At 49.7% G+C, this 25,382-nt stretch overlaps 1 protein-coding gene across 1 annotated transcript; it reads right to left on the reverse strand.

The window, feature by feature from the left end:
- Window positions 1-30: 30 nt before the first annotated feature.
- Window positions 31-13,435, reverse strand: si:ch73-242m19.1 (coiled-coil domain-containing protein 162). Its single transcript, XM_036542160.1, has 21 exons — window positions 13,431-13,435; window positions 13,039-13,215; window positions 12,117-12,234; window positions 10,735-10,897; window positions 10,464-10,602; window positions 10,072-10,225; window positions 9,386-9,481; window positions 9,063-9,227; window positions 8,323-8,537; window positions 7,812-7,950; window positions 6,882-7,002; window positions 6,297-6,406; window positions 5,978-6,127; window positions 5,650-5,703; window positions 4,982-5,155; window positions 4,277-4,426; window positions 3,649-3,783; window positions 2,539-2,691; window positions 1,878-2,087; window positions 652-772; window positions 31-176 (listed from the first exon to the last, which is right to left on the reverse strand). The coding sequence occupies exons 1-21, from the start codon at window positions 13,433-13,435 to the stop codon at window positions 31-33; spliced, it is 2,895 nt and encodes a 964-aa protein (XP_036398053.1).
- Between the last annotated feature and the right edge of the window lie 11,947 nt (window positions 13,436-25,382).

A 25,382-nucleotide genomic window follows, 5' to 3' on the forward strand; every position in this document is an offset into this window, starting at 1 on the left:
AAAACTGAAAGAGGATCAGTGTGTCGGGGATCAAATCTGTATCTGTCTGCGCCGTAACCACAGAGCTGGGAGAGGAAGAGACTGACTGAACCGCAGCAGACCTGAAAACAGACCTGACAGCAGACCTGACAGTGCTCTCCTGCTGCTGGCGACAGACTGGCACTTCCTGTTCCCTCCTGTGAAAAGGAAACAGACAGAGAGAGAGAGAGAGCACACTGACCCAGGGCCTGCGTCTGGGCGACGCTGTCCTGATTACCGATGCTGCATCCTGAAAGCACATGTTGCATATCACTGCTCGGGGAACAGTGAGCACTGGCCCTAAAGAAGCCTTCTTCATATAACAGCACCACGGGCCGGGCAAAAGGCTCTCTGCCAAGCCAGAATCAACAGAAAAATTACACAACAGCTACTCATACTAGTGATGGGGGAGTGAGTCTTCACAAGCTCCATAATGGATGCAGCTCCTATGTGTGTTCTATCACTTACAGGTATCAACTGAGTAATGGACTTTGCTGTGATTGGTTCATTCACTGATAGTACATGATAGCTCCACCCACTTTGGGGTTTATGAAGACTCACTGTCCAATCACAAGCCTGCACCACTCAGTGACTTTTCCCTCAGATGGGAGCACACAGGACTGTGTGGGGTACCTGGGGCGGGGCTTCCCCTGAACAGGACGGCCTCGGCCTCGTACACCTGGCTCTGCAGCTCGTCCACCCTCTGGAAGGCATCCTGTTTGAGGCTGCGCTCCTGAAGGAGCTGGCTCCTCACCTGGCACAGGGGTGGGGGGCGGGGGGTTGGGGGGGGGTGGGGGCGTGGATGAGTGGCCCAGTGCGGGAAATCCCATACAAAGCACTGAGTAAAAACCCCTCAAGTCGTTCAGTTGTGTTAAAAATAGCAAACCCACCGTGACATCGATTATTTTTACCTCTTTTACATTATGTAAAAGTTGGTATATTTATGTACCATTGCTCAACTGATGAGGTATCATAGGGATTTTTTGTGTTTTCATTTTGTATTTTCACAGTTGGCATAAATTCAGAAGGTGCCATACCCTTAAATAGCAGAAATCCTCATTTATATAATTTTTTTACATTACACTTTTATCATTTAGCAGATGCTCTTATCCAGAGAGACTTACATGGGTTAAAATTGTATCCATTGACATAGGTGGATATTAACTGAGGCAATTCTGAGTTAAGTATCTTGCCCAACGGTACAGCAGCAGTGCCCCAGCAGGGACTCAAACCAGAAACCTTTCGGTTATGAGCCCTTCCCCTTACCACTATGCTACACTGCCATCCTTTTACATATTTCACTGGGAAAAACAACTCTTCATGGTAACATAAGCATTTTAATTTCACCAATCCCCCTCCCGGCTGAACTAACACCATGTTAGCAGCCATTCCGTGAGTACTAAGATGAGCTAATGTTAGTGACAGGGATTACTGTTAATAATATCAGCTTTGCCTGCTCTCACTTCCTGGTTGCTCTCTCTGATCACTGATTTACAGGGCACAGCAGAACGCTATAAAACCCCAGAGGAAGTGAAACTGAGCCGGCTGTTAAGTCCTTTCTTTGTTCTGCTCTGAACCGCTCATCTACTTAATGCAGTCTGGGAGAGCAGGAGACAGAAAGAGAGTGAGACAGAGAGAGAGACAGAGAGAGAGAGAGAGAGACAGAAAGAGAAAGAAGGAGGGAGAGAGAGAAAGAGAGAGGGAGCGCGAAAGAAAGAGAGAGAAGGAGGGAGAGAGAGAGAGGGAGACAGAGAGAGAAACAGAGAGAGAGAGAAAGGCACAGAGAGAGACGGAGCGAGAGAGAGACAGAGAGAGGGCAGGACAGCCGGTTAATCCGGCTGCCCTCGCCGGCCGCCCACCCGCCTGAGCTCCTGCTGACTGCGCAGCCGCTGCAGACGGCTGTCCCGGCTGCTCTGCTCCATCTGCGCACTGAGGCTGCGCAGCTGCTTCTCCCTGCTGCTGACGTCCTCCTGCAGGCACTGCAGGGTCTGCGCTCGCAGCCCGTCCAGCTGCTGCCGGCTGCGCTCCTCCTGCGCCTGCCGGTGCTCCGCCTCCTGCAGCTGCTGCCCCTGTGGGCGGGATCAGGGCCTGTCAATCATCAGCGGTGACCGGAAGGTGCCCAGGATGGGTTACCTCCATGGGGAGGTAACACCCAGGGAAAGCGTTAAAGCGTTTGCTTGGACAAACTGTCACAAAGCGTTTGGAAATGGAATCAGCTGGGGGCCATGTCTTAAGTGTTTGCTCGGTGCGGTACGTGCAGCTATGCAATTTCATAATGCTTATCTTTTGAAACACTAATGGACTTTTGCAAGAAAACTTCATTTTAATCATAAGTGTAAGATAAGCTTATGACATTGTTTACATCACAAATCTGCCCCAGATGCAGTGAGAGGGGCTTAATTAGTGCTCATTAAGGAGCGCAGAACTGTGATGTATTATGAGGTATATATTATGTGCAGTGCAGCGTGTATTTGGCCTGTGGCTGACAGAGGCGGGTGGTGTCACTGTGGTGAGGGTCACCTGCTTTTGGAGCAGCGTTCTGGTGCTGTTGTACTCCTCCTGGCACTGCTCCAGGGCCCTCCTCACCGCCTCCAGCTCCTGCTGGAGAATCCTCACCTCCTCCTCCGATGCCGTTTGCACTGTAACGCTCTCCTTCTGAAGCAGAAGGGCCTCCTACAAGCAGAGAGACACCGTCACAGTCCGCTGTGCTGAACGCTCAGAACACACTGCGTCACGCACCCAAAGCACAACGCGCTACGCTCCCACAACACACTGCGGCACGCACCCAAAGCACAACGCGCTACGCTCCCACAACACACTGCGTCACGCACCCAAAGCACAACGCGCTATGCTCCCACAACACACTGCGGCACGCACCCAAAGCACAACGCGCTACGCTCCCACAACACACTGCGTCACGCACCCAAAGCACAACGCGCTACGCTCCCACAACACACTGCGTCACGCACCCAAAGCACAACACGCTACGCTCCCACAACACACTGTGCTACAAGCTGAAAACACACTGCCACACTTCCAAAGCACACCGCGCTACCTGGTCAAAACTTTCCACGCTACACACCCAAAATACAAAACACTACTCTCCCACAACACACTGTGCAACAAGCTGAAAACACACTGCCACACCTCCAAAGCACACTGTGCTACCTGGTCAAAACACTCCACATCGCACACTCAAGAGCTCCCCACAGGCATATTCCACTCATTCCCAACATTGTGCATTCCCTTCTGACACGGCAACACCTCCTACAGAGAGTAATCCAGAGTGCAGGCAGTGAACGCCTACCACACACTGACATCACATTTCACACCACACCTGCTGAATACCACAGCAGCACAGACTGCTGTCTGTCTGACCTGCATTCTATCCTTCTCCGCCACGTGCGGTGTACTACCTGTAATTGGCCTGGATGGATGTCCTACCTGTCTGCACTGGTGCAGCCGGCTGTCCTACCTGTCTGCACTGGCGCAGCCGGCTGTCCTACCTGTCTGCACTGGTGCAGCCGGCTGCCTTACCTGTCTGCACTGGTGCAGCTGGCTGCCTTACCTGTCTGCACTGGCGCAGCCGGCTGTCCTACCTGTCTGCACTGGCGCAGCCGGCTGTCCTACCTGTCTGCACTGGTGCAGCTGGCTGCGCAGTTTGCCCTCACTGGTGCTCTTCTTCCATTGGCTCAGGGCCCTCATTTTGCAGATGAGGCCGACCAGCTGGCTGTTCTCCTCCCGCAGGGCCTGCAGGTCTGTGTGCTGATGGGGGAGAGTGGGAGACAGGAGCTGCCAATCACACAGATCATGGAGAAAAGCAAAGCTAACGCTCAGCCACAGCAGAGAGGCCAGACCATCACCTCACCTCACCATCTCTCTAGGGGGGGCAGTGGGGGGCGTGTATATGGCAGTTAACCAGCCCTATAAACATTATTATCTCCCACTCACTGAGTTAAGTGGCTCCCCCAGGGTAACAACAGTACCTCTGTTTTATCACTAGATGATGAAATAAGGGACACCAAAACAGTTTCTGTGGGTTAGTTACTGAAGCCAATGAGTTTTAAGCAAAAACAGAAGTACTTACCACAATGGAATATCAAGGACAAGGTTTGTATACACAGAGATGTTTATTGTATTTCATTGTATTTATAGTATTTGTTTTATGTATTTAACAGGACAGAAATAACAAGAAATCAAAGGCAACAATAAAAAATATCCACCACATTATGCACAGGGATAAATGACCCAGGGGCACCTTGGACAGCGTGGCCCGCAGATCTTCGTCTTTGGTGGAGCCGAACCTCTTCTTCAGCTTCTCCATGCTGGCCACCGCCTCCCTCCTCACCCTGCCCACCAGCTGGCCCACGTCCCGGTCCATCCTCACATGGTACTCATCCTGCCTGCGCTGTCCGTCCACACGCAGGAGAGACACGGGTCACAGGAGAGACACGGGTCACAGCAGAGACACGGGTCACACGGGTCTTAGCGAAAAGGACAGCGGATACCCAGCGGGTCTCCGAGTTGGAGATCGCTGTCCTTTAGCTGAGCGAGGGTGGGAGGGCGGTGAAGAACCACAGAGCTTACTTATTCACTTACACACCTTATACAGAGTGAATTGCAAAGCTAATATGGTGTGAGTTATTACATGACTCACATTGGCTGGTCCAGAGGATGCACAATTATAGTATGAAACTAAACAGAAAAGAACAAAGGGTGCATCAAAGTCATTCTAAAATAATAATATAGTAAAGATAGTATCCATTATTTCATGATAACCCTTTCATAAGTGCAAGGTACTTATATCTACTGCCTCCACCTCACAGTATAACAACTGTCTAGTACAGCATAGTTAGAAGGCTATCAGGCCTGGTAGCCTGCCCCCTTCTTTGTCCTTCTTAGGTGATATGGACACTGAGCTCTCTAAATACCTACCTAGCACTAACTTCAGGATGCAGCTCACCTTCAGCTGAACGCAGGTGGAGAAGAGGTGTCGGATCAGGGCCTCGTAGCGCTGCTGGTACTGGGTGCTGAGCTGCTGCTGCAGGGCCGTCTGGTCCTCCTCCATGTGGGCCACCCTGCTGCGAAGGGCGGTGATCTCCGCCATCATCCCCCGACACAGCTCCGCCACCTGGGACTGCCACAGCACCTGTCACCTCACCTGCCTCACAGTCACACCTGTTACACCTGTCACACACACTCACCTGCCTCACAGTCACACCTGTTACACCTGTCACACACACTCACCTGCCTCACAGTCACATCTGTTACACCTGTCACACACACTCACCTGCCTCACAGTCATACCTGTTACACACACACCAGCTTCTGTCAAAGGGGTGTCCTGTCACAGTAACTAGCATGTGCAGGCATGTACGCACACATACCCCCACACACACACACTCTGAAACAATCACACCTTTTCACCTCGTCTCTCTCACACAAAGTAAAAGCACACACACCCACTTTCCCGCCTCCATCCTTCCACCTTAAATTCACCTCAAGCCACCAGTTCCTGCTTTAAGAAAGCAAACACATGTACAGTATGTGGCTGCATATCTCTCTGTCAGCCTGTAAGTGACAGCTGACGTCTCATTAACCCTCTGAGCAGCTGCACAGAATCAAACGCACCTGATTGTCAGCTCCATGGTCCTGCCTCTGTGACGCCTCCAGTGCCTTCACATCCTGAGAACAGGAAGTCACAGAGAGGGGGGTCATTCCAGCACCAAAACTGACTGCCTGTTCCTCACACTCATCAGCTAGCTCACCACGAACAGGCAATAGCTCCTGCTCAGTCTGGAGACAGAGGAAAGCGTGATCTGAGTGCTCTCTGTGAGGCTGATCTGAGTCTCTGCTCTCTGTGGGGCTGATCTGAGTCTCTGCTCTCTGTGGGGCTGATCTGAGTCTCTGCTCTCTGTGGGACTGATCTGAGTGCTCTTTATAAGGCTGATCTGAGTACCTGCTCTCTCTGATACAGCAGGTGTCCCTCCTGCTGAAGTATGTGCTCGTAGAACAGGGAGTAGGCCTGGAAGCAGCTCCTCTCTCGGCCCATCACAGCACAGCCCAGGGCTGTGAGGCACGCCCGCAGGTGAGCCTGGGAGAACGTCACCTGAGGACAACATCACACGCGTCACACTTCATATCCAAGGAAACAGCTGAAGCGGTTGCCATTACAGACCAGGGCGAGTGAGTGAGTGAGTGAGTGAGTGAGTGAGTGAGTGAGTGAGTGGGTGGGTGGGTGGGTGGGTGAGCGAACAAGTGAGCGAGTGAGTGCTTACCTTCCCTTCCGCCTGCTCCCCGCCCTCCATCAGCTGCTGGATGAAGTTCTCCAGGATCAGCGGCCTCTCCGGGGAGAAGATGTGCTGCACAGGGCCCCTCTTCCACAGCTCTGCTCACAGAGAGGTAGCAGGGTCACAGCACAGTCAGCACCGTGAGCCTGGGCTTCTGTGAGGGAATTCCTATGGTTCTGTGATGGGAGCCTTGTGCCTCTGTGATGTTATTTTCACGGTTCTTTGATGGGATCTTTGTGTTTCTGTGATAGGATTCTTACGGTTCTGTGATGTGTTCCCTGTGCTACTATGAGGGAATTCTTATAGGTCTGTGATAAGATTCTCATGATTCTGTGATGGGATCCCTGTGGTTCTAAGTTGTGATGTCTGTACTTCTGTGGTGTGGTCTCTGCAGGTCTGTAAGGTGGTCCTTATGCTTCTGAGACGTGACCCCTATCATGTACACCCTGGACCACGGCGTTTGTGCCTCTGTACCACAGTGCCCGATTTGGGCCCTGGGAGCTGGTTCCTGCTCCTCTGTAATGCAGACTCTGGTTCTGGCCCTGCATGTACGAGCCGCTAAAGCGTACGCACCAGTAGGAAGGCCTGTGTCCTGCCGCGCTCGCTCTGAGATGACCAGGTTGAGCTCCCGGGCGATTCTCCTCTGCACCGCGATGATCATGTCGCTCTCAGTGCACTGTAGCAGCCTGTGAAGCTGGAGAACCACACGGACAGCACCATAGAGTGCATGAAACCACATGGACAGCACCATAGAGTGCATGAAACCACACGGACAGCACCATAGAGCGCATGAAACCACACGGACAGAGCCACAGAGTGCATAAAACCACACGGACAGCACCATAGAGCGCATGAAACCACACGGACAGCACCATAGAGCGCATGAAACAACACGGACAGCACCATAGAGGGCATGAAACCACACGGACGGCACCATACAGCGCATGAAACCACACGGACGGCACCATAGAGCGCATGAAACCACACGGACGGCACCATAGAGCGCATGAAACCACACGGACAGCACCATAGAGCGCATGAAACCACACGGACAGCACCATAGAGTGTGTGAATCTACACGGACATTACCATAGTGCATGAAACCACATAGTGTGTTTAACCACACAGACGGACGACAGTGTGCATGAGAGCTCAATCACTAAGTGCACTTATTGGTATTACATTGCTCCATAATCAAGGGTCAAATATCAAATACAATATTCTGACCAGCTGCCTGTGCCTGTACAGCTCCTCTGCCAAAGGCCCGTGGAGGACTCTAAGCCATAGCAGGATTGCTGACTCATTTCTAATGAGGTCTAGCACACAGTCAGTGTGTGCGGGATGAATGCACGACTTGCTGAAGAGTCCACAACAAAGCTGTTCAAACAGCTCATCTACTTCGACTCCAGTTCCAAGCCAACGCCAAGCCAAACCTGTTCTGACAAGGGCTCCCCTCTTCATCGAAAGCTGAATGTTAGAGATGCTGACAGCGGGATTCTGTACCTGTTGTGTCTTGATGTCCACCTCTGATGCTCCGGTGGGAGGGGTAACAGGCTGGGTGTCGGTCAGGGGCGACCCGTACTCATCCTCTCTGCCGAGCTTGCGGGCCACAGCTCTCATACTGGGGTATAAAATCTCTGCTCTGCGTAACAAAAATCAGGTACACCTGCTACAGACCACATTCACCGATTCTAATCTATTTACACTACCTAAACTACAATAATACAACTTAATTATTTACAATATACATAATAAAATATTCTCTATAAAAAAGAACTCTAAATGTGAGAATTCCGAGTAAGGTAAGTGGGCATTCCAGTAAAATTCCAGTATCTATTTAAACAACGCATTACAAATTCATAACCTGTTTGGAATAATTTCCTCTTATGCACATGTGAATTAACAGCAAGTAAGTCTAGACAGGAGACTATGCATTTTGCACGTTTGAAGTCTTGTTTGTCAGCATTGCCAGGAATTTGGAGTACTAAACGTGTAAACCTGCAGAGGCTCTGACCTGTAGAGCCTGGAGAATCGCTTGTAGAGCGCGGGCGTGTTGATCTGCTCCACGCCCAGCTGCCGCCGGCCCCAGCTGTCCCTGAACACCTCCAGCTGCTTCCAGAGCAGCAGGAACGCCCTCAGCACAGAGTACATCTGCAGAGGGTCCCTGTGTGGAGCCGAGAGGAACGCCGCCCCCTCCACACCCCCACCGCTCTCTGTCTCAGATACACCCTCGCCCTCCTGTCACACACACACACACACACACACACACACACACACACACACACACACACACACACACACACACAGAGTCACATCAGCAACAGTCTGCTTGACACCACACAGGAGCTGAGGGGCAACCTGGTCCATGAAATAACTGTCAACAGGGCAGGAAAATGCCAGCATGCTGGGTGCGCTTGGAAAAACCTTAGAGCCATTTAGTGTAGGTCATAGATGTTTAGTGTCTCTGAGTCTCTGGTCAGATGTTAAACCCAACTGTTGCTCTTCACATGGTCTAAGGTCTTACTTTTTGCAGTGACATGTAGTTTAGCATGATGGGTAATGATTACTACTACAAGTCACACTGAGCACAATTTTCACTGTTTTTTCCACGTTTTGGCACATCTAAAAACTTCACTGCCACTGTAAATACTTAACATTCGTTTTGGTTAATACAGTGTCATAATGGAAATGTAACGATGTAATCCAGTCACTACAGTTTTAACACTTAGTATCAGATGATGCTGAATTTATCACCTCTGCCTCGTCCCCTTGCTGGGGGTCGTTGTCCCCAGCAACATGCAGTCGAAACGGAGCAGCATCTCGTCCGCAGTTGAGGATGTCCTCCGTCAGGAGGGACACTCCCAGAATCTCCCCGTTCGCCACCATCCTGCTGCGGTCTCTGAGGCCGCTGAAACACAGCTGCAGACAGGGGGCAGCGGAGAGTAAATGCGTAAAGTGCAACTGCCCACAGAGAAACCCTCAGTGCCCTTTAGAACTTTTGTACAGACATTGTTAAATTGCCAGGCTGCTAAATAAGAATTTCAGAATTTAATTTAGGTATGGAGACAGACGGTCACCTGCATGCAGTACTCAATGGGCAGGGTATCACAGATGGCCAACGGGAATGTGCCATGCTGTCCAAGAAAGCATCTCCATGGAAACAGCCTCTGGGCCTGCTCCCAGGAAAGACAAGAAATCACATGACTCATCTACATGTTTGTGCTCCATTCCGTCCATTTATTAAGTATATAAAATGCATTAAAGGACTATGACAGTGAAACTGCAGTGTCCCATTGGTGCAAGGTGGAAACTAGAGCCTTAAAATCACACATAAACAGGTGCAGTTAAAAAGCTCTCACCAGGTCATTCTGTCATGAAACAGAACCCAGCAATGATACCCAAAATAATTTCAAGTTCCAGCCAGATGCATTGGCAAATGTATTGCCATTTTCAGAGAGAAGCTCTAGGGCAGGAGTCCTTTAAGTTAATGTGTTTTAAATCAAGCAACCCACTGTCCGTTTTATTGGTTTACATGGGATCAGCATTGTTGTGTGTACTCTGAATTAATCACATATAACCAATCAGGTTCCCCTTTCAAATATATTACTCCATTCTAGCAATTAATAATATATATATTTTTAATGAAGATTAACTCCACTCTGAACCAGGCAGGCATCAGGAAACGTGACCACACTGATCTAGGAACAGTCTGCCCTTACTCAACTTTTTTTTGTTAAGTGTTAGGAACAGTAACTGCACTGACCTGGGGGCTGTGTGGCTCCAGGGGCTGGGGCAGGGGCAGCTGGGAGCTGTACACACTGCCGCCCACGCTGTCACTCAACAGCGGGAGGGCGTGGCCCATGTTGTCAGTCACTGTCTGATAGGCTGCACAGTCTCCAGAGGACAGAAAACTCTCCCTGGGTAGAAAAAAAGGGTGCAACACACTTCCAGTGAAGAACTTTTATTCAAAATATCCTGACATCCATTGACCCATATATGTTCAGCAAATCTGCTTAAGTATCAACAGTTTCAACAAGCTAATTTGAGTTGCCTCAGCTGAAGACTTTGTGAGATCTGGCAGCAGCTGTCACAAGATTTGAAATGGTTGCCAGGACTACCAGCTCAGCTGTGTTCCCTTGTGCCCGCCCCTCTTACCTGATTCGCTGACGCACGGCTGCGTCAAACTGCAGGAACAGCACCTCTCTGCGCAGCCGGAGCAGACGCCCCACTGCCTCTGGACTGGTGGGGTCATCAAGGCTGTCAATCTGCCTCTGGATGTCCCATAGCTCCGCCCCTTTGAAGGAAAACAGCCAATAAGGGACTCACATGATAAAATATTACACAGACTTCTACTTTGCAATGCTTCTCTCAGACAGAGGATAAGACTTTTCCATATGTCGATAATGAATTTGTTGTGTGTCAGTACCGATGCCTTCTGTGCCTCCCCAGTCAGCAGTGAGACGCTGTCCTGTCCTAGAGTGGGAGGCGGTGGGGCTGTTGCCGAGGCGAGCAAAGCTGACCAGATAGTAGATGATGTCATGGAGAGCAGACGCTATCTCGAGGGTCTGATTAAGGGCCCTTTGGCAGGCCTACAAAGCACAACAACAACACAGAATCTGTAACACAGACACAGAATCTGTAACACAGAAACAGAATCTGTAACACAGACACAGAATCTGTAACACAGACACAGAATCTGTAACACAAACACAGAATCCATAATATGAACACAAAATCTGTAACACAAACATAAGGTTAATAACCTCTTTCCTACAAACATAACATCTTAAACCTCAAACACCACCTCTTGAAACAGTACTGTTTTACTGTTGTGTTACAGGAAATGTAACATTAAATTTCAGCAACAGGTGAAACATTGGCACACAATTTAATACTAAATGTGTAACATCTTAAACACAAGCACAACATATTTTATGCACAAAAACATCTTCAACAAATACAGCATCTCACAATACCAGCACTTTTAACACAAACATATTTTATAAAACAACACCTTTGACTTATACCCTGTCTAAACCACAAGCACAGCAACATCTTTAACAACCAACATCATCATCCGTCACACAAACAGCAAAACTCTGCATGAAGTCACTGACTGCCTTTGCCCTGGTGAGGCTGACCCTGGTGAAAAGACTGCTCCCCAGGTAAAGAGGTTTGAAACAAGTAATTTAATTTCCTCTCACTGCCCCGGCAGTCTCTGTAATCAAATTAGTTTCAGAGAGAAAGCCTGTGTGCACTGGGGTAGCAGGCATTAGGGCCACTGAGATATGGAATGCAGCAGTTAGGTCAGTTGGAGGGCAAAGAACTGCACCTGCGAAGGCTGCACTTTCAATTCATACACTTTTACAGAATACACTATCAATTTACCCCTCAATAATTCATAAAACATGGGTCTCAATAATAAAAACTAACAAAATAGGTGCATTAAAACTTGTGTTTCATAATATCACTTGTTGACAATCTTTCCCCTGTGCAATGTTGCTTAGTGTTACACTGGTCATATTTATATATCATGATATGATTTTCTAGCCTGTTTGCAGATAAAAAGCAAGCAGCAGAAATTGTGGATACTCCCACTCAGAAAGTGGACTTTGCAAAGGGTCAACAAATGACTCTGTGAATGCCGTATGTATCTTAAAGAGACAACTATCAAATTGACATACAGTGAGTTACAAGATACTTTGAGCCAATCAAATGTCATGACTGACAACACACGATGGCTCAGCCCATTTTGGGTCTCAGGGAGCCTCACTTTCCAAGCTCTGAATCGCAGGTTGGGGTACTCACTGCCTCCTCCAGAGCCCGGAACATGAGGAGCACCTCAGAGAAGTGGGGGATGAACCACAGGTTGAGGAGAGTCCTGCCATCCTCAGAGAGTACACGCCTGGGCCGGGACTGGAAACTCCTGAACAACAGGGAATGCCAGTGACCTTTGACCCCTGAGTCCCCATGGTACAGTGCTCTCTCTTTTTCCAGCAATCATTTTTAAGGACTGTTACCAAACGGATAATTTTCCACATGATATCTACTAAACACATTTTAAATGAGAACACAAAAAGTGAATTAGAAGTCACATGATAATGTCAGAATGCAAGACGGTGGTGGTGTTTTAGAGTTTAATTTCATAAAGGTTCAATCAAGGATTTTGTTCAATCAAACCTGTATGAAATCATTCATGTTTAATTAATCACTTAACACATGTAGTGTCTCTCATTAAAATATCAGTTTATATTCAGGGTATTTCCCAGGTCTGGAAACTAAAAATCCAAATTTCAACACTTTCCAGGTTTGCGTTTGCATATGCATGTGTGTGTGATAGCACTGCTATGCATACATATGCTTGTGCTGTGTGTGTGTGTGTGTGTGTGTGTATGTGTGTGTGTGTATATGTGTGTGTGTGTGTGTGTGTCTAAACAGCTAAACAGCAACTAAAACAACTCTTGACATCTCTCACACATCGGTCCTCATGTCCATCGCCTGGTGGTAAAAACCGTGCCATTAGAGGCCCAGGGTGGCTCTCCCACCTGGGGTCAGAGCGGAGGCCCAGGGTGGCTCTCCCACCTGGGGTCAGAGCGGAGGCCCAGGGCGGCTCTCCCACCTGGGGTGAGAGCGGAGCCCCAGGGCGGCGCTCCCACCTGGGGTGAGAGCGGAGCCCCAGGGCGGCTCTCCCACCTGGGGTCAGAGCGGAGGCCCAGGGAGGCTCTCCCACCTGGGGTCAGAGCGGAGGCCCAGCTCCGAGTCCCGGGCGCTCTTCTGCTCACTCGCCCCGCCCTGCATGAAGTGGGAGCTCCGCACGGTGGGCAGGTCCTCCAACAGCGTGTTCAGACTGTGGTACAACCCCACAATCTGAGCCCTCACACAGCACTGAGACGTGCGGGCGCTGAACCTGAGGAGGCACACACACACACACACACACACACACACACACACACACACACACACACACACACACACACACACACACACAGGTCAAAGGCCACATGAGACATCTGCAGTGTCCTAGGGAACATGTGACTTGCTTTTTGGATTTCCCCTGGTGAAGACTTACATTGCAAGAAGTTGCATTATGAAACTATTAACCAATCAACCATGTCCACTCACTTCATTTTCTACCTATCCAAGTAATATAATTATCAGTTTGTAAATAAGAATGTTGCACAAACAGTAAAAAATTTAAAAAACAATTTTTAGAAAGTTTTAGAAAACCCCACACTTTTCACAGAACTCCAGGATCAGCTTCCTCTTGATCTTCTCCACCTCTTCCTGCAGCAGAAGAGACGTCACTCTAACATCAGCAGGGACACGGTGTAAAACGGGGCTCACGTTTCAGCGAGGGGGGGGGGGTGCTCGGTTCTCACCGGGTTCTTCATCACGGTCCCCATGACCTCCTTCTTCCTCACGAAGGCGTTCAGCATCTCGTCCCGGAGGCCGACCCTCTCCAGCTGCAGGGACACGAAGGCCTCGGCAGGCCTGGGGGCGAAGGAGACCTGCAGCTGAACCCCGACAGACCCACCCGATCCACAGCCGCCACAGCTCGACCTCACAGAATTCACCTCAATCAGCACCCACCCAATCCACAGCTCCACCTCACAGGTTTCACTTCAATCAGCACCCACCCAATCCACAACTCCACCTCACAGAATTCATCTCAATCAGCACCCACCCAATCCACAGCTCCACCTCACAGGTTTCACTTCAATCAGCATCCACCCAATCCAGAACTCCACCTCACAGAATTCATCTCAATCAGCATCCACCCAATCCACAGCTCCATCTCACAGGTTTCACTTCAATCAGCACCCACCCGATCTGCAGCTCCATCTCACAGGTTTCACCTCAATCAGCATCCACCCAATCCACAGCTCCACCTCACAGGTTTCACCTCATCAGCATCCGTTACCAGCCACACAATCAAACAGTCACAGCTGCAGTCACAGGCCACCTTCAGCTCCGCTCTGCTGCCCCCCTCTGTCACAGCGCAACAGGTTCTATATAAAACTATCATATCAAATAACTGTTCACTAGATCTGTGGATCCAACTCACCTTTTCCTGACTCCAGGGGCTGGTGTGTGTGCTTTCTCCCTATTGGTTGAGCGGTCGGTCTGTGGTACCTGGCCATCCTTACCCACACCGGGGCTGGACCCGTGACCCTCCTAGAGGAAAAGACACATTACATGAAAGTGACAAATAACCTCAGCGAAGGTTAACTAAGTATCTACCCCTCTGTCTGTGCAGCTTTTCTCATTCAGAAAAGCACCGGTGGGTTCAGTACCTGCCCTTCTGCACCTCTTGGGTTGTTTGCCCAATAGCAGAGAGAGGCCTGCTTCACTGCACCAATCAGAGCGTTCTTCTGCGTCACCTGACAGGCCAGGGCCACTTGAAGGTTCTCTATCCCAGATCGGCTCATGAGCTGAGGAAGAGCAGTGGGCCAGAGGCATTATGGATACTAAATAACAAAGCTTAGTTCCATCATCATCATCGTCCTCTTCATCATCATTATCTTCACCACCACCAACTTAAACCTATTGCTAGTGATGTCCTCTTTGTAGATGCCTGTAGACTGATGTTCCAGCTAAATATCACACTGTCTAGTTTAATTTAATTGTTTTGCTCTGCAAAAACAGCTAAAGACAAGTGGTTCGTTTTGTACATTTAACATCAAATCAAAGTGTTTCAATACCGATTACAGCCATTACTCAGGGGACAGATGACCTTAGGAAATTTGCACAGGTACTTTACCTATCACATGTTCAAAATGGGTGTGTTTACACTAGGACAAAACTTACAAGAAAATGCTTTCTTACTATACACATCGTGATTTTCACGTGGAACTGTTACATCATGACAAGTAGTCCATTACAGATGAGGTGTCCTTGGCATTTCGTCAGATTTACCTGAGCGACGGCGTCCTCCGTGCGGAAGCTGAATCTGCCGATCTGGCTCTCGTCGATCTCCTGGATGCTGAGGGGGAGACTGGATGGAGTGTACCTGCGAAAGAGTTCAGATTCAGAGAATCACATTCACCCCTGAGCCTCAGCCGACTGCAACAAGCTGAAATACACAATTCAACCCTAATCCCCATACTGAAGTTTCCTCGTCTCTAGTATTCAATACAAACACACAAACGTCTGCCATTTAAAATGACAAAAACAGCACGTTTAGGCTTTTTATATCATAAGTCTGGCCATGTGCTCTCATAAACACAAAATGACTGCCACAGATTCTGGCTTTGCCATTTTTTAACACTCGGCGTTTGGTTTCAATACCAGAGACATGAAAAAGCTGGTGTTCACTGAAAACAGTATGAAAATGTTGCGTCTGCCTTCTGGTGAACACAGCCTTGGCTTTTCACTAAAATGAGCATAAATAAGGTAACTCTATGTCTGCAACATCAAACTGCCGAACCTTCCAGCCTCTGCAAAGACTCAGCTGTGTTATTCTGAGAGACGCTGTCTGAGATGCGCTGTCTGAGAGAAGGTGCCTGAGAGACGCTGTCTGAGATGCTGTCTGACAGAAGGTGTCTGAGAGACACTGTCTGAGATGCTGTCTGAGATGCGCTGTCTGAGAGACGCTGTCTGAGATGCTGTCTGAGATGCGCTGTCTGAGAGAAGCTGTCTGAGATGCGCTGTTTGAGAGACGCTGTCTGAGATGCTGTCTGAGATGCGCTGTCTGAGAGACGCTGTCTGAGATGCTGTCTGAGATGCGCTGTCTGAGAGAAGCTGTCTGAGATGCGCTGTTTGAGAGAAGCTGTCTGAGAGACACTGCCTGAGAGGCTGTCTGAGAGACACTGCCTGAGAGGCTGTTTGAGAGACGCTGTCTAGAGACAGAGATGCTGCCCCTTCACTCGGGACGACCCACGCCACCGCACCTGTCTACAGCGCTGTCGTCCTGCAGCAGAGCGGTGATGAAGACCGGAGGCTTCTCGGCTTTCTCCTTCAGGACGGCGAACTCGAACTGCACCGGCCGCAGGTGCAGGTGGAACTCCTCAAAGCCCATTTCCCGGGCAAAGCCGCGGTACAGCCTGGGGGATTCACAGAGCGTTTGGGATACAGAAGAGACAAGGAGGAGGATCCAAAAACACGCATTCAGAGACATTTACATCTAAATTATGCATAGATGCTTGAAATATATTTTATATTGAAATATATATTTTAGATAAGCATACACAGTGAAACTAATGCCTATGTAACTTCTTTCCAAAAAGAATTTTTACCTTTAAAAATTTTGGATATTTTGAAGAATCTAAAATGTAAGTTTTGATTTTGATCAGCACAGCCACAAGACAAGTAAAAGACAAAAACGCTTCTCAACTGTGACAGGAGGGCGGTCTCCGAGGCGGACTCCATCAGCCGGTGGCGGAGGGTGACCAGCTCCAGCAGCTTGGAGAACGTCTCCACGGCGAAAAACTGCCTCTCTTTGCCCCGCCTCTTCTCCTCTTCCTCGGCTGAGCCCAGCACGGCCACGCCCACGTCTCTGACGAAGAGCGGGTCCTCAAAGAAGACGTCTGAGAACAGCTGCAGACATAGGACTGCGTTAGTCAAACCTGTGTGAAAGACATCTCTCAGGAAATGTATTTTATATCCGTATTTGTTAGGAAATTATTTTAGTTTGTGCAAGCAGACATTTTAAAACTGCAACCATACATATAATGAGTCTGTACACAAAGCTAGTGCTGCCAAAGAAGGAATAAGTTTGACCACATACATTTGTAAGTTATCGACTTCCATTAAAATTTCCATTACGAAACAAGAAATGAACACCGTTAAGGGACTGTGTCCACTTCAATGCCCTTTGCGCCACCTAGTGGTTGAATGCAGTACTGTGATTACTCTGGGGGAGCCGTTTACTCTGTCAGTCAGTGAGAGAGGGACACAGCTGGTGTTGTCGTTTATAAAATGTTAGATTACATTACAAAATCCTGAATGTCCAACATTTATTGAGGAAACTTACATCCTTCTGGGTCTGAGAGTTGTAGGAGGCCTCCCGTGAAGCCAGGGACTCCCATTTGTTCAGCGCCCCTAGCAGCAACCTCTGCTCCAGGGCCAGTCTTTCACCGGGGGTCCTGGCCCCGTGCAGCTGGCAGAGCTCTGAGTGGGCCTGACTCAGGGCTTGGTGCAGACCGGAGGCCAGGTAGAGCGAGGGGTGGAACTCCAGCAGGTACACACTCTTCAGCGCTGGGCTATAACACCACACACACATACACCCAGAGACAAACATGTACACAATCATGTACAGGTACGAGCACACACATATATGTGCAGACATGGATGCATGCAAGTACACGTAGACACAAACACACAACATGTATTCCACATACAACAATACACACACAAAGCCATACACACATGCGCGCACACATACACGATACACTGCTGTGAAACCTGATCCGTGATAGGTTTTGAGCAAAAACTTAAATACATAATATAAATACGTCCCTGTGATTTTATTAGTACATAGTGTTTTGTAGTAATTTCACTCAGAAAGGCACTGCACAGCATTCTGAAGTAATTGCAGATTACCCTGAATATTAACAATCAGTTAGAGCATCTGCTTTCGTGCTATGTACTGCAAATTCAAAATATTTCACAAATAGCCTGTTCTATGACATCCAGTGGAGTCCCACAGGTTTATGGATCTTTTTCCAACACAAGTCTCCATTGATGAGAGACCAAAACACTTGGGTATGTGTGGAAACACCAAACCCTCGTCTGAAGCATCACATCAGATTCAGACCCCTCAGTACCATGCATACACATGGCTAGGAGCAGACACTACTGACAGAGACGCACTGAGACTCATGCATGGGGCTTGCCTGCTGTTGCCGAGGGTGACCGGCTGTTTGGGGATGTAGTTTAGGGGCAGCCCATAATCCTGCACCGAGCCTCTCTGACCTCCTCTCCAAATCCGCTGAAGGTACTGCCGCTGCTCGTCTATCTGAGGGAACGAAGGGGCACCCGTCAGCCCAAAAACAGAGCCAGCCTACGCAGCTCTTTCAAAGGCCTGAAGATTGGTCTACAACATGAAAATTCGCACACCTATGGCAGGCTTCTAGTAAGGAACATTATTGGTTTTGTAAAGCCTGCTGTATTACCTGAACAAAATAAAATAATAGATTAAGGTGTTGTGCCTGGTTCAGATGAGAGCTTTGGGTAGGATCAACCTGGGGGCTAAAGTCTCAGAAATGGTGAAATTCAGCTGTACCCCTCCCCCTGATCTCACCCCCCAGGAAACCAGTTTTATAGGGTCTCATTCAGGCCTCATTCTGCTGGTGTCCAGCCAGTCTCTGGCAGCTGATCCTGAGGTACTCCAGAGGAATGGCCTCTTGTGTTAATGGTGCAGACACAGCCTCTCCCGCAGCCCTGGGGTTACCTGGCAGTTGAGGACGAGCCGGAGCAGCTGCTGGTGGCTTTGCAGGCAGCCCAGCTCGGCTCTGTAGGCCTGGACGAAGTACCCGCTGCACAGGTCCAGCCGAGGCCTGCGGTGCATGACGTCTGTGATGACCTGAGCCAGGCTGAACCTCTCGCCGCTGTCCGTCACATGATGGTAGGCCTCGAAGTAGCAATCCAGGAGCTGCCGACAGCACCGGCCACGGAAAAATGAGTGAATGGACAAATGAGCATATTTATACAGTGCCTTTCGAGAGTATCAAAGGCACTGCAAAGTGTAGGCAGGGTGACTGACTTCAGCCCCAGGAGAGGGCTACAGGGTGGTGTGATAATTGGTAACAATACTGCGTTTGATGCTTAAACACCTGCGCTGAGTTACCTGCATTTTGCTTCGCAGGAAGGCCTCCTCGCAGGTCCACAGGTCCAGCAGAACCGCTAGCCGGTCTACATCCATCTGAGCCCAGAACCGCACATCTGTTCCGGACCCACCTGACCTCTGAGTGGTACCCTGTCCTGTAAGAGCAGACACAAACACACACACAAAGGTGTACCCAAAAATACAACTGAGAGAACCTACAGAAAGAAGTGTCCTATTACAGAAGCGGTCTCTCCTGTCTCACTGACATCTCTCCCCATCTCTTACTCATGGCCCTCTCACCTGAGAGCCTCTCACCTCTCTGTGTCTCACCCGTCCCATACCTGTGTGTCTGCTGTATCTCTCACCTGTGTGTCTCACCTGTCCCATACCTGTGTGTCTGCTGTATCTCTCACCTGTGTGTCTCACCTCTGCTGCTCTCTCCAGCCTCACCTGTATCTCTCTCCCGTGTGTCTCACCTGCGCCTCACCTGTGTTCCGCTGGATGTAGTGAGAGGCCAGCAGGAGCAGGAGGTGCTCCAGCTCCTCCAGGTCCCTGAGGGCCACGTCGTAAACGATGTAGAGCCCATGAGCATCCTGTGTGTGCACACAGCCCTCCTCTCTGCTGTAGTAGTCATGGTGATTCTCCACCTCCGAGAACTCCATGAACTCCGCAAGGTGGACCTGCAGTGCCAAAACACACACACACAGACACACAGACACAGACAGACAGACACACACACACACATACACACACACACACATACACACAGACACAGACACACACACACACAGACACACAGACACACACACACACACAGTCACACACACACACCTGGTCTCACTGACCTTTTTTCAAGTAAAACAGCACCCCCCCAAGACAGACCATGGATAGGTAGCTTGAGATAGGATGGATTCAGTGGCATGGGTCACCATTAACAAAATGAATTCATTTCATCTTTCATGTGCACTGTCCCTACAGCAGCACCACAGGACTGAGCAGATCAACACAGGACTCAAGGCTAAAGAACTCTTTAGACTGAGCTGAACTGACCGGTAGTGGATCTGTGCAATGAACTGTATATCAGACATAAAGTAAGAGATTAACCCCAGGCCCCGGCCTGTTCGTCAGACCACAATGAGGCCTCACCTTGTAGTCGGCCGGGGTGTTGTGGAGGTACAGCTGAGACCCCAGCCCCCCCTGGCTCCCGCTGCCCCCCCTGGCTGCGCTCATCCAGGCTGACTCCTCCGCGCTGCTGACCAGCTCCCCGGAGTCCGCGTGCAGGCCCGCCACGTCGAACGCCAGCGTCCTCTCCACCGAGCGCAGGTAGTTCAGCATGCCCAGACAGGAGCGCTGGCGGAAACACAGGGCAAATCCTCCGTGGACAATAATCTCAGATCAGCTGTGCAGTGCTGTATGCCCAATAAACACAGTGGATTTCATGGAGTTACACAGGTGATCTGTGCTCAGTATCTTCAAGGTACAGAACTACAAATCTGGTATCTGGCCAGGGTACATTGGAGAAGGCTTATAACGTATTATAAGTGTATTGTGCATGTTATTCATTTGTACATCCAGAGGTACACACGAATAATATGCAATAATTATAACAAGGAAGAGGAAGAAAAAGAAGATCACATATGGTCTACAGCACAGCAGGCATGTCTGCCCCCTGCAGGTGAACACATGTAATAGCAGCTCCCAGCTGAGTAAATTATGGCAGGACCAGGATCCTCACCTGCAGCTGCCTGATCCGGAGGTGACGCAGGTACAGGTGAGACAGGTAGGCTCCCCTGGCCGTGACGGAGCCGTTACCGGCCCCCTCCTGTCCGTCATCCAGACCCAGCCTCCGCAGGCTGTCCGTGTAGCTGTAACTGTGGCAACAGACACACAACAGGAACTGGCAACTTATCACCGGAGGTTGCAGGTTCAAACCCTGGGTGAAACCCCTTTGCACTGCACCCCTCAACAACGTGCTTCACGACTGAACTACTTCTGAAGATATATGGATAAAAAAATGCTTCATAAAGATGCAAAAATGGTTCATAAACCTGCCGGGTACACAAGTCGTCCCAGACAACAACATCCACTTCGCAATAAATAAGCACTAACAGTACTGTGGAATCTATAATACCTCGTGTTGTGATTGTCTCCTCATAAAAACATTATACATATTCACAAAGTCCCACATTCTGGCTGGAATACTCTGTGCTGCTCCTCTTGCTGAAGCTCACCTGTCCTGAGTCGTCTTCACGGCAGTGCTTCCTCTTTTGGGTTTGCCCTTCACCGCTTCCCCAGCTCCCTCCAGGCTTGATTCCTGTGTGGGACACTGGACTCTTACTCACAATGAAGGCGACAGTGTGACCCCCTGAACCCATGAGTTTAGAGTTCAGTGGTTCCACCTGTGCTTCACAGACTCCCCCGGTACCTGAGACTGATCTGTGGGGCTGTATATTCTCCTCCAAATGTGGGCGGAGCTCTGCGCGGTGAGGTGTGATGTCACAGAGGGGGGCTGGTCCATCCCGGTGTTGGCCACGTGGGCAGCGTACTCCTGCAGCGTCTGCATCACTCTGAGAGGATCTGACACCTGCAGGCGGCAAAGGCTGCAGTCAGAGGGGTCAAAGGGCAGATATCGTCACAGAGCAACAACCATTCAGCAGAGTCAGAGCGCTGCCACTGTCAGAGAGCGGCTGCCGAATGAGGGGGTCAGAAATGCAGTGACAACTAACACAGTAGACTGCAGTGTGGCATCGTGGAAAGAAGCAAGGCTTGTAACTGAAAGGTTGCTGGTTTGATTCCCCACAGGGGCACTGCTGTTGTACCCTCAGGCAAGGTATTTAATCCAGAATTGCCTCCAGTAAATCTCCAGCTGTATAAACTGATAAAACTGTAAGCTATGTAAGTGGATAAGAGCATCTGCTAAATGAAAACAATATAATGTAATGCAACCACTGAGGCACAAGCTATTCTGCCATTCCAGCCCTGACAGCCAGGGGGCAGTATGAGACTGGCCAAACTGAAGGGCCGCGTGAGGCAACGCTACAGTGGTGAGGAGCGTTCATATTTCAGGACCTCTGCAGAGGGGCACAGGTGAGACGTGACCGCGTGACCCACCTGTAGAAGCCCGCACTGCATGTGGAGGAGCTCGTCCACCTGCTGGTGCTGCTGCAGGTGTGTCACACGTTTCTGCTGCCAGGGGTCAAGCCTGGGGGTCACCTGTTTCCCACAGACACCGATACACAGACGCAGCTAAAACAGACACAGCTAATGCACACACCCGCTCTGAGATGGGCGCATAGAGTCATGCACGGCTGCAGGGTCTGCAAGCTCATACTGTAACTGGAGAGAATAGGTGCCAATGGGGCAACTAATAGAGTTTCTCATATTATTGTCAGCCATGCACCATCTTCTAAGTAGTCATCTATATTCTGTCTATAAATAGTCGCCTATCTGCTATCTTCTGTATCTTTTATTTTCTGTTTCTATCTTATAGTCTTAAAGCTCATTTCCATTGAAACCCCCCAGGTTTCAGCTGTTCTCCCAGCACTTGCTCTAAACTCTGCCCCCAGGTCTCACACTAAGCCCCACCCCCAGCTCTCTCTCTCTCCGCCCCCAGCTCTCTCTCTCTCTCTCCACCCCCATCTCTCTCTCTCTCTCCACCCCAGCTCTCTCTCTCTCCACCCCCAGCTCTCTCTCTCTCCGCCCCCAGCTCTCTCTCTCTCCGCCCCCAGCTCTCCCTCTCTCCGCCCCCCAGCTCTCTCTCTCTCTGCCCCCCAGCTCTCTCTCTCTCTGCCCCCAGTTCTCTCTCACTCCGCACCCGTATGAAGGGGATCCAGTTGGCCTCCTTCCTCAGCGCCATGTTTGCACTCTTCCTCCCCCAGTGGGTCTCCGCCGCCTCCGAGCCACCGTACGCCGGGAAGTGCTTCATCACTTCCTGTTTCCTGAAGGCAGCCCTGAACTCGCGGGACACCTCACAGTGAAGGAAAGAAAGGATTACCCATCATTAAATTCTGCTCTGCTCAGACTCATACGTTTCTTATCATTTACACGTGCATGTACGTTCTGAAAGTGACTTTTCTCTACTGCCTCTGTACGAAGGGTTTTATCAATGTAATGTAATCTTGTATATCTTGTAATGTGACACACGCTTTCACATTCACATCCATAATGTAATGTGTGTTTGTGATCCTTGCGAATATGGAAAGTCCTTAGGCGATTTGTGTTTCTCAATAGGTGCTATTATAGTGACCATGGGTATGAAGTTAACGCTACAAGCTTAATGATACCATGATCCCTGATGGGATGGAGTGTTGCAGTAACCTGGTGACTGTGAGCCTCGTGCTACCATGGAGACCGGGAGTGTGATGTTACCGTGGCGTCCGCGAGCATGATGTTACCGTGGTGACTGATAGTGTGCGGTTACCATGCCGAGGAGCTCCATCTCGGCCGCGGGGCTCGTCATGTCCTGGGTGCTGTACTGGATGCTGAACTGGGACAGGAGATGCTGCAGCTGGGGGCCAAACTCCTCCCGCTTCACTGTGTGTTTGGGGACTCCTGTGACCCCTCCGAAAAGCCCTATGGGTAAAACGGCATCAGTGATGAACGTCTGGCAGGAAATCCACAATCCTCTGTGGCCTCTTGTTTGTTCATACCTTCCAAACCCGGCCATATCGTGTCACTATTAGTGGAAGGTCCATCCTGAAGAGAGGATTTGGCAGAGGATACTCCTTCGACAAAAATCAGAAGACATAAAAAATGCATGCATGTTACCTTCCCACTGCTAAGGGAAAATACACATGGTTTGTTTGTTATATTTTGGAATAACTAAAAGTGTATATTAATTTTATCTGCTGCTGATGTGCATAGAGTTAGCACATTGTTACCTGCTGAGCTACCTGCAGACTGGCCTCACCTGTGCTGGTGGAGCTGCACGGTCTAGATGAAGCTGTATTAGGTGGTCCCGGGACCCGGAGACTGGAATCCCTCAGTTTGGGGGATTCTCCCAGTACACAAGACCCTGAGGAATCACCCCCAACCCTCTCACATGCTGGCAAGTACTGTAGCTCCTACCAGAGACATGACATCTCTCAGTGCATCTCTTACCAAAGACATGACATCACTCACTGTAACTGGTATGACATCACAAAATGCAGACACTGTGACCCTCCAGGACGAGAGTAGAGTAGCCCTGCAGACACTGTGACTCTCCAGGGACAGGACTGTCACCCAGACTACTGCAGCATGGCTGTAAGCCTCACCCTCAGGAAGCCGTGGATGGTCTTCACTGAGTGCAGGTGGCACACCAGCCACTGCAGGTAGATGACCACGTCCTCCTGGGTGACAGCATTGATGGGGTTCCCTCTGCCTGTCAGCGCCTTCTCCCGGGACACAGCCAGCCGGCGCGCCCGCTCCACTGCGTCCTCATACTCACCCATGAGGTGAGCCACCTGTCTCTGTGACATCACCAACAGAGATGAACCGCCTGTCTCTGTGACATCACCATCACAGGTTAGCTAACTGTCTCTGTGACATCACCACCACAAGTGAACCACGTGTCTCTGTGACATCACCAACAGAGATGAACCGCCTGTCTCTGTGATGTCGTCATCAGCAGAAAGCTACATGTCTGTGCCACATCAACATCACAAGTGAGCTATGTATCTTTGTGACATCATTACAGATGAACCACCTGTCTCTGGAATCATCACGGCAGGTCAGCAATATGTCTGTGTGACATCATCATCGTCATCACAAAAGACTCAACCATTTTTTACAGGGTAAATCTCTCCCTAGCCAGGCCTTACCTTATAAAAAGGGTAGAGCTTCTCAATGACACCTGTGTGTCGGGAAAACCGTCTCCATCTCAGCATGTGGAGGTACTTGCACTGTGCCAGCTGTGAGCAACGATCTATGTAGAACTGACAAAGCCATCATGTTCAACACAGGAGCCACCAGCCTTTCCCATTCAACATAAAACTATCATCCTGACATCTACTCTAGTGCCAGCGTATTTGCAAAGTAATACCATACAGTTGCCACTTCGTGCAAGTCCTCTCAAAAATGAGTTTCTACAGCAAGAGGGATGAGGTGTCCTAGTGGAGTAGCACTTTACTGCAGGCTATGCTGACTGAATGTAGAGACTCACTGCAGGTATACCAGCAGTAAAAACATGACAGCAGAGAAACAGCCTACTTCCATATCAACAAAAATTACTGCAACTCATTTATATTACGCTCTCATACATTTTCATGTATTGACCTATAATTTAATCATCTGGGGGGTGTGTTTGACCTGGGTGGCTCACTTGATTA

The sequence above is a fragment of the Megalops cyprinoides genome, chromosome 12 (assembly GCF_013368585.1).
Source record: "Megalops cyprinoides isolate fMegCyp1 chromosome 12, fMegCyp1.pri, whole genome shotgun sequence".
Taxonomy (NCBI): domain Eukaryota; kingdom Metazoa; phylum Chordata; class Actinopteri; order Elopiformes; family Megalopidae; genus Megalops; species Megalops cyprinoides.

What these genes read in the sequence shown, in the direction of transcription:
- si:ch73-242m19.1 (XM_036542160.1), bottom strand. An exon ending in GGCCTCCGCTCTGACCCCAG is followed by an intron (nt 12,235 to 13,038) that starts GTGGGAGAGCCT and finishes CCTGTTGTTCAG; the next exon opens with GAGTTTCCAGTCCCGGCCCA. An exon ending in GTCAGCAGGAGCTCAGGCGG is followed by an intron (nt 773 to 1,877) that starts GTGGGCGGCCGG and finishes CCCCTGTGCCAG; the next exon opens with GTGAGGAGCCAGCTCCTTCA.